Raw genomic sequence first — 17,674 nt, forward strand, 5'->3', positions numbered from 1 at the left:
AAATAATGATACTGTGTGGTTGAAAAGAGCTGTTTAAAAAAACTGTTTCGATCCAGGACCCACCTAGACAGGTAACATCTATTTTAAAAAGTATAAGAAGAAAAAACAATAAATCCCTTTAAGTAGAGTCATTTTTATTTTCCTTAAAACAAAGCAATAGTAAAATAAGCATTTTAAAGAGGCTTCCATAGTTGTTAACTTTAACACAGTTTGCAAATAAAGTTAAAGGACAAGTAGTTTTTGTCCAACTCCATTGACTTGTATTAGATGAGTTGTGAGGTACGGTATTACTCCGCCGACGGGAACTTTGTTTGTATTCTTGCAATTGGCAAAGGCGGATTATCGCCACCAACTGGGCTGGAGTGTCTTCTATTCAAGCTCTCAATGGAAGAATATACGGGTGTGAGGCGTTTGGAAAAATAGGTCCACAAGTTAACAACTAATGCTAAAACAGATGTTGGAAAGCATCTTTTGCAGCCATTTTTTTGTGAGCATATCAGTGAACACCCCTGACCACTCGGTGAGTTTCACGTCTTTGTAAACGAAAGTTTAATGCATTTTAGGAAGGATTGTTCCAGTGCACCTAAACACCCATTCTAGAGGTGGGGGCTGATACAACAGAAACCGAAAAATTCTCGGGCCAGCATCATATGTCCAAATTTCAGTCAAAACCATTTCATCATAAACAATCTGAAAACAGGGCTTTAAGTGTAAAATACCGAACTTGTCCTTTAAGCAAACTACTTATGTCATTTTTTGTCACTCGTCTCTTTGAAAGAAGTCGTAAGGAGGTGTTTCTAAATCTGGTTGTCATAAACAAATAAGTAATGTCCACTTCAGTTACTGACAAGAGATGAATGAATAACATGAACTCCTCTGATTCACTCTCATTGATAGTCACTCTAGAAAGTCGCTCATAATTTGCATAAAGTTAAACTTTTCTTAACTTTGTCAAGCAACTGGACACGCCCCATCCAGTCGCCAACGGTCACTGTCACCCTTGTCGCCGGAAGTCACCAAGCTTCCATTGAAATCAATGGGATCGTGTCTCTCTGCTACTGCTAGTCGCTGCTAATGTGAATGAGACTGAAATGTGCCGCTTGCGCATCCGTGAAAGCAAAGCACAATGAACGCCAGCTTAATCTGTGAAACAAAGTGTGTGAATGCTTTAACGGTGTGTGAATAAACCAATCAAGAATTTTCATTGCAACCCAAAACATTTACATGATGACTCTGCAACAGCGTCCATACATATTTCAATGTTCTGGTAAGATTTCTGTTAGGTTTAATAGACAGACAAATCATTAAAAGTTAGGAATGAGATCATGTGGGTGATTAATTCGAGATTGTGATCTTTTTTACGATTAATCGTGCAGCCCTAGCCAATTACTCCTGAATATTATCATTATTACCCTAATTGACAACTGCTAGGCCTTAATTGAGAACATTGTGCTAGCATGCATGTGCCACATAAATGTCTTCTCAACAACTTTAAACAGCCCTCATCAAACAGCTGTAAACATTGAATACGACATGGTTCAAGAGTTTGCTGAACATGTGGCTTTAAAGAACAGATACGGAAATGAAGAAAGGTTAGAACCCAGTCAAACCACATACGTTTTGCAAATGTAAACCTGCATGTGAAAAACCCAGCTAAAGTCATTTCTTTGTGATTTCTACATAAAAGTACCATAAATAACGTAAAAAACATTCTGTGAAAATATAACCTTGACATGTTTATAGGGCTGGGTAAAAATATTGATTCATTAATGCATTGCAATTATTTGTTTCTTAATTCAATATCGATTCATCAAATCCTATGAATCGACTCAGCCCACCGGCCAGTGGCGGCGCTGTGGGCAACACTCTAGTGAGAGCGTTCAGCGTTGTACAAGATGCGCTTTATCAAAACAGAAAGATCAAAGATGGCAAACAGCAGCACTTCTTTCAAGCCTGCACCATCAACGTGATCAAACATTAGTAATACTACTAGGGATGTTAACAATTAATCGATCTTCGATTAATTGTCGATAAGAATTAATTCGACAAAAATTAACGATTGTCGACAAAGCAAGCACGTGTGTCCGGCGCCTGCGCAAAGCACATACACAGCTAGTGAAAAAATTAAACAAGCGCGAAGAAGTTAAACTAGCCATGATCACAACGATACTTGATGCCAAACACTCACTTGGGCTTTATAACCTCATTCGAGACGAGGCTGGCTGCTAACGCAACGAAATGGCATCCGCAGTGGATCTGAGAGGTTCCGATGCCGAAAATCTAAACACAGTTAGGATACTGAAAGCAAAGACCCTCTTCAGGGAAGCCTGCAAGATTAGCATAGCAACGCTGCTAACGCTGCTTTACACAGGGAAGGAGACCAGAAGCCGTTTTTAATAAACAGATTAAAATGTAAAACTTACATTCTGGCAAGAAACTGTTAAATGTAAACTGTAACTGACTGTCGTTACACTCTGAACGCCCACAACATATATCATTGATCATCATCATTACTGGCTGAGGCGCTACACGCTAAACGGATTTTCTAATGGAAGGTTGAAGTCTTCATAATAAGCATCTTTGCTGAAAGTACGCCGCAGGTCTAAACTCTAAAGCTGAGGTGACAACGGGGAAAAGTGCCCTTTGTGTGCTTCTTGGATATAATTGCAACAAGTGATGTATCAACGACTCAGAAAGCAAGGTGAACAACTAGAAAAATAACACTTGATGTTAATGAAAACTTATTTTGTCATGGACGCACAGACTTTCATCCGACTGTGCGGAGTGCCCGTTATGAGGTGGAGTTTACTGTATTAGTCATTATATTTCATTACGAGATTCAATTGATGATTTTTATCAAAACACCAACTACATTGACTCATTTTACAATCCCACTAGCATGTTATTTAGACAAAATAAAAACTTTTAATTCGCGTGGGGAAGCTGGCATTTTTACGCACACTTTTATGTCATTGGCTATATGTCTCTGCTGTAATGGCTTATTGCACTATTACTGTTAACGATTATTCGATTGATTGATCGTTAATTTAAATGATCATCGAATATGGGAAATTGCATATTTTGACATCCCTAAATACTACACACATTATTTAAAAATATACTCAGGTACTTAATTGCTTGTGTATTTACTTATAATTGAATCGATATCGAAGCAAGTAAATCAATATCGAATTGAATCGAATCCTCAAGAATCGAAATCGAATCGAATTGTAAAATTCCTAACAATACCCAGCCCTACATGTTTAATATTAACTCTTTCGCCGCCATTGACGAGATATCTCGTCAATCAAGAGAAAATGCTTCCCCGCCAATGACGAGTATTTCCGTCTTTCCGCAATACCGCTATTAATTCCGCAACTTTTTAAACCCGGAAGTATTGCCCTATGCCTATGGCAAGAGGCTGCATGTCCGTGTCTGTTTTAAAGATAGCTCTGAATGGGAACTCTATGAAAAGTCCGTCACAAAAATGGAAATATCTCTGCTTTCTGCTCAAAATGTGGTGTTTTTGCAGAAACCTACCCATATTCAAAAGCTGATTACAAAAGAAGGTAGGATGAAACGTTTTTTTTGTTTGAAAGCAGAGGGTCTGTTCTTTCATTTGGTATATTGTATGCTTATATATTTAAAGAAGAACATTTTCTGGAAGGCATTAAACTTTTGTGAAAATCATGAAAAACGCTGGCACTGGCTGGCAACTATTTTTTAAAAACGCTGGCGGTGAAAGAGGCTATGTCAAATATTCAAAATAAATGATTCACAGACAAGGCTTAATGTTAGTCCCAGCAGTCTTAACGGAAAATAACTTGACATGACACATCTTAATATATGTCACGGTCATTGTTTTGTCTCAAGATGTACACCAGTAAAGTTTTTCTTAAATCATTTTTATAAAAGCAACTTAATCATCCTAATTAAACCAAGGCATAGTCCTGGTTTAAACCTAAGCTTTGTCTGTGAAACTAAGCCAAAGTAAAATCAATGAGTGAAATTAAAGTTGATGCTCCAAATCTCCAAATTTAGATGATTAAACCTTAGCCTAGATTTCACAAAGAGGGTCATATGACTTGATCTTAAATGCTCAGTTTTGTTTTATACATTTTAATGTGTTTTAGGCCCGGTTTCACAGACAAGGCTTAGCTAAAGCTAGAAGGACAAGGCCGTAGTTAAATTAAGATGCATATTTAATAAACGTTCCTTAGAAAAGGCATTACTGGTGTGTATCTTGAGACAAATGAATGTCACTGGCATATTTAAAGATCTGTCAGTGCAAGTTATTTTCAGTTGAGACACCTCAAGCATGTGTTTTAGTCTAGGACTAGCCTTAAGTCTTGTCTGTGAAACCGGGTGTTAGTCAAATTAAATTAAATTTTAAAAAATGAAAAAGCTAAAGACAGTACAAAGATTATACACAGATGCCTTTTTGAGAAAACTATTTTCAGCATCCTTTATCCAAATAAAGTAAGCAAAACTGTGTCTATATATGCATGCGTTGCACATACTAAATTTAACCAGATATGTTCTGTTTTTAACTGAAACACATCTTGGAAAGATGGAAATACCATGGCGCCAGACAATTATACAGGCCAAATATTTGGTGTCAGATACTAAGAGCTGTGTGTTTCTGCCTCACATGCACATATTATACCACGCTAAAGGCTAGAGGCCATAAACAACTACAAAATACAAGGTTTTAGTGTCTTAGTCCCATAATTTGTCACCAACGGCATTACAGGGGTCATGATGACATCCACATTAAACCATGTATTTGTCATCTACAGGTAGGCCTTCGTGGCTCTAGTGTTGTGATGCTAATGAAATGAGCACAAAACATTTCACTGAATGAATGTTGTTATAAATAATACTTTTGATAAGCAGGACACTTTATCGATGACGAAGATAAGTTAGTACAATAACTAAACGAACACATACACAGATCAAGTAAATGTCTGACTGCTTGGTTTTTCCCCAGCAGCAGGGGAATTCACAGAGTAAATTAAATCACACTCAGAGCTTCCTGTATGCACAACAATGATTCAAACACACCACTGCAGCACAGCTAATATCAGGAATGTAATGTGCACATATTACTGGTATTGCACGTGTCATCACATTCGGTCTAAAACATATAATGAGGTAGTGAATGTACACCCAGTTCTTCTTGTCTTAACATTTATGCATTGAAAAACTCTCCAAATTGTCCATTAATACACTGTAGTTCCCCATGTTATTTGTATTCTGACCTACAAACACCAACCTCTCTAAATAATGCAGGGACTCTCCAGCTCAAAGCAACAATGCTGCATGTCTTTCATAGACAGACATTAAAATGAGACAGTGATCTGTGAAGTGCCACAATGTGTACAACTCATCATGAATGGCCAGCATACATGTAGACAACGTCCACCTGTAATGCCAATGTTACAACAACATTGACATTGTACTGTTATTACAGTACACATAATGTTGATACTAAAAAGGTCATCGGTGTTAAACTTAAGTCCAGCATTTACCATCACATAATGTAAAAGCTGAATGAATGGTTATAGCAGAGATGTACAGGCCTTGCACTAAATGACAATGGCGACACAGACTGATCTGCTGTAACAGCTCGGTTTAGAGACAAAGTTGTCACTAAATAACGTGTTGACATGTATAATCCGTGAATTCTGATACACATACAGATTTAAAGCTGCTCCTGTAACAATGAAGGTAAACAGGTGACATCAGCCTGGACTGATCTGGTCAAACTCTTCTTACCTGATGTTTAAATATTCCAGTATTTCCCCGTCCGTCGTATAGACGTACGTTACTGTAGATAAACAGTGAAAAGCGATTATTGTTGTAAAGATCTCGTGGCACTGTTAGCGATGACGGTGTTTATTTGACATTGTCGGGTGGGATGAGAGATGTATCCACTGTTCATGACTACCGGTTAAAGATGAGACAGCCTCCTGCTCCGTTCACTTTAAACCCGCTGGAAATAATGCTGACAAGCGAAAGACCAAAAGAAAGGCGAACAAATCCGATAATATTGACAGAGCCGACGGCGTTTGTTTCGTTTAAAATCGGGGCGCGAGTGTTATTTACAGTGTGTGATTGTATATGTGACAGTAAACCAAACGTGCTGTGTTCTCAGAGAGCGTCCTGCTCTACTATTGGCCAAAGAATGACAGACGGGGCTCTCATTGGTCGTTTTGATTGTCTTTTATTAAACCCCGCCCTGGGGTTTTCCCACTAGTTAGGCTGAGGAGTTTCAATAACTGGCTGTGTGACAGGTTGTACAGTGCAAATGTTCTCTTTATGTAAGTACATCTTAACCCATACAGCAACACTTCATTTTGTCTTAAATGTAACAGTAGTAACAGCAATTATTCAAAGAATAACGAACATAAAAAAGGCATTTGCATTTGAACAAACCCAAACAAATACACAATAAATATATACAATACAAAAATACAATTCACATAAATATAGCACTATAATTGCAAAATATCCTGTTGATGTTATGTATTATTTTTTCATCTGTTAGAATTTCAGTTTCATCTGTTAGAATTTCAGTGTGTTTGTAACACTTGAAACCAAAACAACTTACAGTGCATTAAATCTAAGTATTTTATCTGTTTGTTCCCTGGAGATTGAACCCATGACCTTTGCACTGCTAATGCAATACTGGAATTGAGTAATATTAACACATTGAAAATGTGAAAGTCTTTTTCGAGGCACAATGATAAATGGGGATCCCAGCAATTCTTTAGCTTCAACTGTTCTTTCAACCCGTGACTATACTGCAAACTGACCTAGTCTCCACTCCACATCACAATTTACAAGACAGCGATTTTGACCAGCAAAGCCGCGGTACACTGCATACAGGCGTCTACAAAATGTGTGTGAGGGAGTGTGGGAGTTCGCTACTTGTTACTACAGTAGATAGATCCAGTGCTGTGCATTAGATCTAGTAGTTGATGACAGAGGATTCTTGCCCTCAGAAGGTCAATCTGCTTTCTTGTTTACTCAGCTCCTCTTCTTCCTCTGGAGTCAGATTATTTCCCCTCAGCCTACAGGAGCAAAAAGCAAAAATCCTGTACATTAATAGTATTTAAAACACACACACACACACACACACACACACACACACACATCACCATATATTATAGACCTCTGTACTTCTACTGACATTCTTTTTGTTCAAGTCATTTTTACAATAACTACTAATTACTGTACTAATAAACTATTAAAACAGTGCTATATCAGTGTAAAAAATATTCTTACCAAATTTCCTTAACCTTAGAGTTTGTTTTAAGTGCCTTTATCAGACACTCCACCCCATCCCTGCTGATGGAGTTTTTGTTTAGCCTAAAAGAGATTAAGAGAATGTTAATCTTAGCAGGCTTGTGCATGATTCAGAATTTAATTGAGAATGACTCCTGAATTCCAATTCAATTCTTGAATTTGAATTGAATTTGAATTAATGTCAAAAACAGGATCTAGAATTACAGAATTAGAATTCAATAGAAATTCAAAGAAATTCAAAAACATATACAGTAAGTGAAGTGTTAAACATGAAACTTTCAGTATATGTCAGATATGATTGCATTACATATTCTATAAATTATATTAGTTTGAACTACTTGTACAGATTCCATTAACAGGAAATGTTTTCCCCCAGCAATTAATGTTAAAAACTCTAGTCACATAACAAATAATTAAAGGAACGGTATGTAGGATTGTGGCCAAAACTGATATTGCAATCGCAAAACTTGTGGCTAAAACTGGTACTGCAATCACACAACGGGTGGCCAATACACAACATGACAACATAAACATCCGTTGAGGGCTGCAACTCCACTTTTTAAATGACAATATCCTGTCCGGACCACTGTTGTCAGTGATACAAGTATTTGAAATGAACATGATTTCTTCATGTCTAGTGACATATCAGAGCCATTTAATGATTCATTGATATACATTTCTTATATACTGTTCCTTTAAGTTTGATTTTTTTTGTAATTGTAATTTTGTGGAACACAATGGAACATGACTTCATTTCCCAGAATGCTTTACTTTAACAAAGTATTTAAAATGGTTGCCAAACAAAGTAACTTTCCTAACAATGAATGTATGTGAGATTCTTTCTGTTGTGTGACTCTGGAATTTCTTTGAATTGCCATGAATTTAATTCCACTTCCTGTTATTCAAATTCAACTTCCTGTAGGGCGGAGCCAATTCAATTCCAATTCCAATTCATGAATTGAATGGAGGCCAATTCTAAAATTCTGAATTGTCCACAAGCCTGAATCTTAAGAACTTGTGAACATGCAAATAGGTGTACGAAGTACGGCACTCACCACAATTCCTCCATAGTTTTGCTCTGACTGACAAGTTCTGCAAGAGCGTTTGCACCTGCACTGCCGACTCCATTATCAACCAAACTGACACAAAACAAAAAAAACATGTTCAGTACCCAAAACCTATGCATTTGCTATTGTAGTTTAAAAATGTCCCTAATTAAAGCTGCAATCCATAATTTTTACAGATCTTTTTCTGTTTCAAACAAAATTTCAGGTTACTTTTAATGTTTAATTTGAGACCCTGTGACACCAAACTTTTATTGCCTGACTTGACAGATCAAATTATAAATCTTTTTATAAGGCTACACTGTTAAAAAATTGCTGTAATTATGCAGCTGGTTGCCAGTAACTTACTGTAGAAGATTGAAAATGTTTCATGTTCATTTAACTTTAATCAAACTGTTGCCAGTAAATAACATAAATGTAAAATCTAAGCTACTGGCAACCAGCTGCCAGTAACACTGCAATTTCTACAGAAATTTTTTACAGTATACTGTTGTAAAGTGCGGTAAGAGAAGACAGTTTAAAGCACAAAATGTTTATGTACTTTCAAAAACTGCCATTTGATTATTTTTTTTACAAAAACTGTTACCGATTGCAACTTTAAGCATAAACGTTACAAGTTGGGTATTATTTATATTCATGTATTTAAAGCAGAATTAAAGTCATTACAGGACTATATAATATTACCTGAACCATATTAACGTTGTGCTGTTTTTCAAAGCATTTGCCAATGCTTCTGCCCCCCTGTCCCCTATGTGATTACCCCATAGCCTGGGAATAAATTAAGACACAATTTTAGGATTAAAGTACAATTTCATTTCTATGTGACGATACATTGGGAATGGTATCATACTGATAATTGCTAGGGCACAATGCCTTTAGGCACATACAGAAATGATTTGCTCTTATTATTGACCTCACCCCAGATACTGCAAAGACCGGTTAAAACTTAAGCCTTCTGCCAGCTGCTCTGCTCCCTTCGATGTGATGTTGTTATTTCCAAGCCTGCGCAGCAATTATATTTTTAATGTACAGATCAAATCAATTAAATAAAATGTGAAGTAATGATGGGAATCAGGGCTTGTACAGTAATAACCTTATAAGCCATCACTGACCTCAATGAGAGGAAATTCTGTTTTGATTTCATCAGCAAAGCAAAGTACTGGGTGCAGGCATCTGTAAGCTTGTTGTTGAAAAGACTGTGAAGATATTGAAGTAGTAATGAATTCTCGAATTTTAAGTACAGCATTTGATCAAATAATGCATGATCATCGTTATGATTAAAAAGCTGATTTTCTCACGCTAATTTTTGAAAGTTTTCACAACAGACTCCCTTTTCCACAAGTTTCCGGATACCGTCATCTGTTATGTTATTGTTCCTTAAACTGTGGGATTCAGAAACACATGTTAGAAGTATTTACTGATGAAAATGCTCATACAGTATCAAACACTACCACACAAAGTAAACCTCTGTTCTTACTATAGTGAATGACAATTATTTAGACACGGAAGAAGCTGCTCCACGCCCACATCTCCAACACAATTGTTGTCCAATTGGAGCCCAACAGGATTCCGCAGATGCTTTAGCACATACGCCAATGCAGTGCATTCCACAGGTCCAATGTTACAGTAGGTGAGTTTTAGGTGTTCGACATCCAATTTAGCCATAGTATCTTGAGCAATGCTGTTGTCTTGCATTTCATAAATACATTTGATTAGCCAAACAAAGCTTGGCATGGCGTGCATGCTCTTCTTTTCACCCTCTACAGGACGAGGAATGGACTTGAAATGTCTCTGCATTGCTTTAGATATTGACTTAACAACCTGTTTGACTTTACGTTCACGCAAAGCTGCTGGACAGGAGTGTAATAGTAGATTGCGATGCTGCTTGGACAAAAGTCCAGACACAAACTGAGCTGTAATCTGGAGGTCTGGTTTCTCTGCTGTGTGGGACTCTGTCTCGTCTACAGTATGTTTAACACAGTGTCCCAGACACTTTTGAGGCCTGTGCTGAGACTGAAAGAGTTTGGGGATGGCGGAGCGATTATTGCATTGATTCAGAATGATGTACAGAGCAGCAAAGAAACACTGTAAGGTAATGTGCAGAAATTCGTAGCGTTTACAGTCTGTCACAGATAGGTCATTGCAGTAAATGAGAAAACCTACGCTGATATCGTCTTCTGTAAGACCACTTTTTTGCAGTTCATATCCTGAGAACACATAACAGGAGGCTTCCAAACCCTCTAAAGCTAGTTGTCCAAGTTTTAACACCGTGTCCAAGTGTTCCTCCAACCAGTCCTTTCTCAAAGCTCCTTGGGGCTGAGATGACTTCCGTTGAAAAAAATGTTGTAAAACCAGAAGGTATACATCGGTTATGGTCTGGGGAATGGCACCCTCAGCACCAAGAAGCTCCTGGTGGCACTTGGTCACAATCCAACAGAAGACCGGGATATGGCAAAGGCTTAGCAATGCTGTGTTACCCTGGAGGGAATCAATGACACGTTTAGCCATAGCAGGATCACTGTACTGTTTCTTAACAAAGCAGTCGATGCCCCCTGGAGAAAAGCCCTTTAGGTGCACCTCTTTTTTGAGGTAACGTTTCAGCGATGGGCCCACAGCCTGTGGCCTGCTGGCGACTACCTTCATAACACCTTTCATTAGCGTACCTTGCAACAGGTTAAAAAGCAGTGTGGGTATAGGCACTGGCTGTGTGGGACAGCAGTGGCGTTCTTCATCTGTGAACCCCTGTTTAAACTCATCAAGCCCATCGAATGTAAAGAGGACCAAATGAGGATGGTCTAGGATAAACTGAAACACTTCATCCTGACTTCGATCAGGCCAGCAGCAGTGCAGGAAAAGGAGGTCTTTTAGAGACAGCGTTCGGTGTTCCGCGTTTAGCTTGCGGCAACTGAAGGGGAACAGCAGGTAAATGTCGGTGAGCAAAGCTTCTCGCGCCCAAAGCAAGTGGAGTCGTTGAAGCAGCGTGCTTTTGCCACTACCTGCCTCCCCAGACACGAGCGCAGTGTCAGCATCCTTATTAAGAATTCCCACAGGACCCACCACATCCTTCAGCTCTAATGTTGTAGTTTCCCCAGAGGCGTCCATCACTTCAAGAAGTCCATCCGTGTAAATGTCATCCAGGGAGAAACGTCCTGTCCCACCATAGGTGCTGAGGAAGTGGGACTGGGAAGCTACAGAGCTCCGCAGCTTCTTCTGATAAAGCAGAATTTCGGGAGAAGCTATCAAGAGAAAGAGAAACTTCTATAGTCAGCTATATATCAAGAACATAATTGTAAATGTACTATATAAAAATAAAATGTTTAAAGGGAGACGGGGTTCAAATCTGACTTTTTCCATGTTTAAGTGCTATAATTGGGTCCCCAGTGCTTGTATTAAACTAGAAAACAACTCAGTAACTTAATTTTGGGAAATCGTTCTCTACAAGCATTTGAAAAAAAGGTAATTGAAATTAGGCTCCCCTTGTGATGTCAGAAGGGGATAATACTGCCCCTTAATAATCTGCACTATCCAACCACGGCACTGATTAGCTCATTTGCATTTTAAAGGACACACCCAAAAACGGCACATTTCTGCTCTCACCTACAAACAGTGGCGGCTGGTGACTTCTTTTTTTGAGGACGCATGATGCGAAGTTCGTCACAACATGTATGTAGCCCGTCATGTGTGTGGTTCTTTTTTTCAAAATATGTGTTCTGCGCTTTAAGAGATCGTGTGTGCATCACGTGTCCTGCCAAAATAAGTGCCTGCTGCAGACGTGTCTAAACAGTTTATGATAAAAAAGATGCTCGCATTTGCCAGATACTCACATAATCTCATGCGTAATCAGAGTTAATGTTAAGGGAGTGTCTTGCGTGTATTTTGTGAACATGAGCGTTTCTTTTATCATAAACGGTTTCGACGCGTGTGCAGCAGGCACTTATTTTGACAAAACACGTGATGCGCACAGGATCTCTCAACATGCAGGACACATATTTTGGAAAAGGGAACCACACACATGATACTCCGAACACTTATTTTGAATTAGCGCCCCTCCGATGAGGAGTCAAGAGCCACCACTGCCTACAAAGTTCCAATTTTAACATGCTTTAATAAATTATCTATAAAACTTCACAAAGATTTATTTGACATCTTAAAAAAAGTCTTGTGAAATGTCCCCTTTAAATAAATTCAAATTATTACCAAAAATTAAATTTTATGTACAGTAATCTTTTTATTCATGATTTTTACCCATCTTTTTAGGTTGTCAGACAGTAGTAATATATAGTCTCATGACAGATTTTTATTACAGTGAGCGAAACCAAAGACAGCCTGTTAACACACCTGAGAAATTTCTCATTCTGTCAAGGCGTTGATGTTTCTCAACTTCAGGATTTTGTTTGGTTGGCTCTGTTTGATCAAGATACTGTAATAATGTCCTCGCGGCTTTTTCCCCTTTAAACCTCACTTGGTCGAGGAGTCTCCGAACCTACCAAAATACAATAAAAAAAGAATTTGTTTCAAATTTCTTTAGCATTTGTCTGAAATGGTCAGTGGCAATGTTATGTAAAATTTATTGAATTTTTTATTGAAAATACATCACAGTATGTCATAATAAGATAATAAAGATAATAAATAAAATAATAAAATAAAAAACACTAATCAAAAGCAATAACGTGTTTACATTACCTGTTGTGAGGGTGTGTATACAGGTAGTTGCACCCCATCACAGTCATTGATGGTGAAGCAGCCATTTTTCACCAAAACATTTAGTGCCCCATCAATATTATCTCGGAGCTTTCTTACTAACTCTGGCCTGTCAGTCAGTAATGCCGAAGCTGCAGAGCCAGCTGTTTTCTTTTCCAAAACAGCACATTCTTTCCCAAAACACAGTTCAGCCTTTTGCTCCTCAGGTAAGACCTGCTTGAAAGCTGACAACAAAAGGCCGCAAGCATCTTCACCTTTCTCATAGACCACATCTAGAAGATGCCTTGCATTTGAACTTAGAGGTTTTTCAGAGACTCGTATGCTCAGGTAATCCTCCCAGACCAGAACCTCCCAGGCCAGGAGCAGGTCCAGAACACAGTCCAGAGGTTCAGCACTGCCTCCAGCATACAGTGCTTCCAGAAGCACTGGTCTCTGTTTCACGATCAGCTGTTGGGAGCTCATAATGAAACAGATTTTTTTTTCAGAGCAACCAGGTAGAATCAGAATGAAGTAGAACCATTTATACCATTTATGTATGTCCTGTCATCGATTAGTACTTATAGTCATCCTTAATCGCTGCCAACCGTTAAAAATCAGTACATCTCTGTGCTCGGTAAGTTACGTTTCCTCTTTGTTGCACAAATAAAAAACGTAGTTTCCGCCCTTATATATTTTGCCAAAATAAATATACGCATTTGATGTCGCTTAGAAATGTCCACATGCGTCGCATGTCTGGATTGCTGAATTAAAAACTTTTATACATATACGTAAGTTTTGCTAAAATGTCCTTTAATCAATGCGCTAGCTCCGCCGACGTCAGTCAATGTTAAACATTACGTTACTCCACATGCTCGAAGTAGCCAGAAAACCTCGTGTCTCCATTACTATAAAGGTTGTAAAAATTGTGTTGTATTTACAGTATCACCATAACATACTCGAGTTTCACTTATGACATGGGCTCATATCTGAAACTCGAGGAGGTTGTGTGCGACCCAAACACGCAAATAAATGTCTTAGATACTCCGTGTAACTCCGATGTCTAATATCGAGTCTCCTTATTTTACCTTAAAACCCGAAAACACCGTCAACACATGATCGTCTATCGCCACTTCTTCAGCATACTGACCCGTCCCAACAGAAAGTGAAAGAAACTGGGAAGTAACTTAGCGTCATTAACGTTGAAACACACTAACGTTACGTTAGCTGTCGCGTGAGTTTTATAACAGTCTTGGGCTAAATGTTTGAAAATTATGAAACGAGTGACCTACATCACCTATGTGTGTGTATTAAAAAAATGAACAAATTAACCAAAACTTGAAATAACAGAATATTTTACGGTCTGGTGGCACGGATTTTGTTTAAAAAAGTATATGGTATAATAGTTAATTTATTTTATTTGTAGTATATTTAAAAACAAGCACAGCTCTGTAATGTAAAAGTAAAATAATAAAAAGATCAAAGATATGAGACTTGCTAAGACTTTTCACTGTGGTAAAATAAGCTGCAGGAGCACATTTTAAACACAGGAGGGAACTCTAGCATCATGTCAAATGTGTTGCTTTGTCACAGCGTTCCATATCTTGGTAACAGTTTACAATAAAAGGTTCATTATATAACATTAGTTAACTAGTTTAGTTAACATGAACTAATAATGATCTGCATTTATTAATATTTGTTAATGTTAATTTCAACAATTACTAATACTTTATTAAAATCTTGTTAACGTTAGTTAATGCACTGTGAACTAACATGAACAAACAATTAAAAGCTTTATTTCTATTAACTAACATTAACAAAGATTAATTAATACTGTAGCAAATGTATTGCTCATGGTTTGTTCATGTTAGTTAATACATTAATGTTAACTATTGTAAAGTGTTACCCATATCTTTATATGTAGCCTATGTAATTTGCATTATCTGATAGAAAATACATAGCCCCCTATGGTACCGTGTTGCCTTCAGGCAATATATCTTATTTTAGTATATTTTTATATACTAAATTATATATGAATTAACAAGGAAGAAGAAACTCAAATACAATGAAAATGCAAAAAATGTGGTCACATGACTCAAAGTCTATTTTGCTGCTACTTTTAGCTCGTGTCACATGGCATATTCTCCAACTAAATGTGCCTTTTCACATTTAGTCATTTTCGTTGATATGATTTCCTATAAAAAATCTGTGTCACCTTTAGTATGTAAAGAAAGTACATCATATTATATATGAACACGTGTTAGAAAATTATTTTAAAAAACTATGTTGCCTTGAGGCAACATTGTACCGTAATGGAATCACATAAGGGCATATCAGGCATACTGGAATACAAGTATATTTTATTTGTAAAGAAAGAGTCTAAGAGTCTATATCTAAATATATTTGCATTTTTGCATGCTTTTTAATGCATTTGTAAGAATAGTAATTCACATAGGCTACTACTGTATATCTGCACATATGATTTAATGCAGGAGATAAATCAGGTAGCATTGCCAGTTGAGGAAAGTGAGGGTGAGGTATTGATGAGGAATATGAAATCATAATTACAATCTGGCAGAGAGGTCGAGAGTGAGGATGCAGATTTTGTATGTGCATTGTCCATGTGTACGTGTGTATGTCAGTGTTGGGCAACTTGGGTCTTGAAAGGCCAATGGGCTGCAGAGTTTCTGACGATAATGAAACTGTTTGTAATTTACTTAGAATCCTTAGATATCTAGTAAAAAATCTTAGTTGTATTTAATAATGGTTGGTTCTAAACTCTGCAGGACAGTGACCCTCCAGGACAGGAGATGTCCATCCCTGTATGTGAATGCTTGTAAGGATAAGGTGCAGTATAAGGTTATGGTTATTTTTTAACCTTGTTTTACTACACTGATCGTAATCATATTAAGTTGTTATGTCATCAATTTGATATGATGATTTGCCAATACAGTACTTCCACGATGGTACGATGTTGCCTGAGGGCAACAGCTGAAAAATAAGTTACTTTATATTTAATAAGAAATATGTAATGCATAAAAAATAGATACAGCAAATCTGTTTTAAGTGTTTGGTTAAAGAAATTTATGTTTTCGATAAATATATGTTTATATATTTTGCATGAAAATGTCAAATTTATAAATTTGTCCTTTTTGGTACAATATTGCCTTGAGGCAACAAAGTTTTCATTTTTTTATTATTTTAAATATAGCAAAAATATTTATTGATATTGTTGTAATGTCTAATTCTAAACAGGAAAAACATCAACAAAAAATCCTCATTGATATAAGGGTTAAATATTTATTTAGATTTGTTGTTTTCAAACAAACACCCTGGTATGACCTTACTTTTGTACTTTGTATTTTTAGTGTGCATTTTTAATTCTTCAAGTAAAGTAGTATCTTGTGTTTTCCTCTAAACATGAGACTAAGGGGTTAAGTTTGTTTGTTATGGACAGGAACGCGACAAATGAGATGGTTTGGAATTGATTAAACCTCTCAGGTTTTTTTTTTGGGGGGGGGGGGCAGCAGGGGGGCTGGTTGGCTCTGATTAAACCAAACAGAGTGCATGACCTCTACACACTTCTGTAGATCAGTGTAGAAGAAAGGTTATCTTGAGAAGGTCCCCACTACTAGGTACCTGTGTCCTTTCCTCAAGTGCCCCTCCAAATGAGAACAATCTGTGGATGATTGAAGCATATGGATTATTTTTTGCATAAATCGTATAGACTGTCAGCTGGAGATGGATGGAATGAGACTAGGCACATATGTATAACATAATTTACTTTAATTGGTGTGAGTTGCAGGCATTCAAGGTCAGGTAGTCCATAGCAACAGAAGAGATGAATGGTTGTAATTGTAAAACGTATTAGCTGCACTTCTGCCCATTATAAGTATTTATCATAATCAAGCGTATGTGACATTCACTTGGACATTTTAATCTACTACATTAATGTGTACTAAGAAAGACAGCCAAGACTTATAGTACTTTACAGATTTACAGTACCGTTCTTGAAAATGTACTTTAATGATCTTGTCTGTCATGCTGAATATGGTGCATGTTTGCAATTGCATTGGACATATAGGAACAGTCAATGCAGCAGCCAGCTGAAGTGTGCTGACAGTGACAACACAATTAGCAAGTGATGGCTTCAGCTGAAGAAAAGAGCAGCAGTGGGTAGACAGACGCTGTAAACAGACTGAGATCGAGTGTATTAAATTTTCCATGCTTATTTTCAAGTTTTGAAGTAATTGATTTTTTTGGCAGTGTAACACACTGTAACCTCCAGACACATATATCACATATATTAAAAATACTGATCAAACAATTAAAATTAGGCACACTGATATAACACATTGGAAAAAACCTAGGAAAAGTATCAGGAATCTGGGAAAATATTAAAAATGAATATAATTAGATGCACTGATAAATTATTTATAAAATGATGTGTGTGGGGGGGGGGGGGGGGTTGGCGTATGTGGTTTACCGGGACATGAATAGTGTATAATGACATGCTTACTATGCTATAACCAGTGGCGTAGCAAGTCAGTCCCGGGCCCATATGCAAAAAAAAATTACGGGCCCCCTTAAGCCAAAGCCCCCCCCCCCAACCTTGCCTGTTG

The 17,674-nt window shown here is 37.4% G+C and overlaps 2 protein-coding genes across 5 annotated transcripts in view; both read right to left on the reverse strand.

The window, feature by feature from the left end:
- Nucleotides 1-6,157, reverse strand: part of cyld (cylindromatosis (turban tumor syndrome)) — a 31,966-nt gene extending 25,809 nt beyond the window's left edge. For 2 of the 4 annotated variants that reach the window (XM_055205814.2, XM_055205804.2), the window contains exon 1: nucleotides 5,779-6,156. The gene's annotated coding sequence lies outside the window, so the exon portion shown is untranslated. Of the gene's footprint in view, nucleotides 1-5,778 lie in introns of all 4 variants that reach the window. The other 2 variants (XM_055205793.2, XM_055205818.2) reach the window with 2 other exon arrangements.
- Nucleotides 6,158-6,905: 748 nt separating this feature from the next.
- Nucleotides 6,906-14,273, reverse strand: nod2 (nucleotide-binding oligomerization domain containing 2). Its single transcript, XM_055205779.2, has 10 exons — nucleotides 13,059-14,273; nucleotides 12,714-12,858; nucleotides 9,853-11,611; nucleotides 9,674-9,757; nucleotides 9,488-9,571; nucleotides 9,294-9,377; nucleotides 9,060-9,143; nucleotides 8,367-8,450; nucleotides 7,291-7,374; nucleotides 6,906-7,076 (listed from the first exon to the last, which is right to left on the reverse strand). Exons 1-10 carry the CDS (start codon nucleotides 13,536-13,538, stop codon nucleotides 7,004-7,006), a joined length of 2,961 nt encoding a protein of 986 aa, XP_055061754.2. The 5' UTR covers nucleotides 13,539-14,273; the 3' UTR covers nucleotides 6,906-7,003.
- Between the last annotated feature and the right edge of the window lie 3,401 nt (nucleotides 14,274-17,674).

Source organism: Misgurnus anguillicaudatus, chromosome 21 (genome assembly GCF_027580225.2).
Source record: "Misgurnus anguillicaudatus chromosome 21, ASM2758022v2, whole genome shotgun sequence".
In the NCBI taxonomy this organism is placed as follows: Eukaryota; Metazoa; Chordata; class Actinopteri; order Cypriniformes; family Cobitidae; genus Misgurnus; species Misgurnus anguillicaudatus.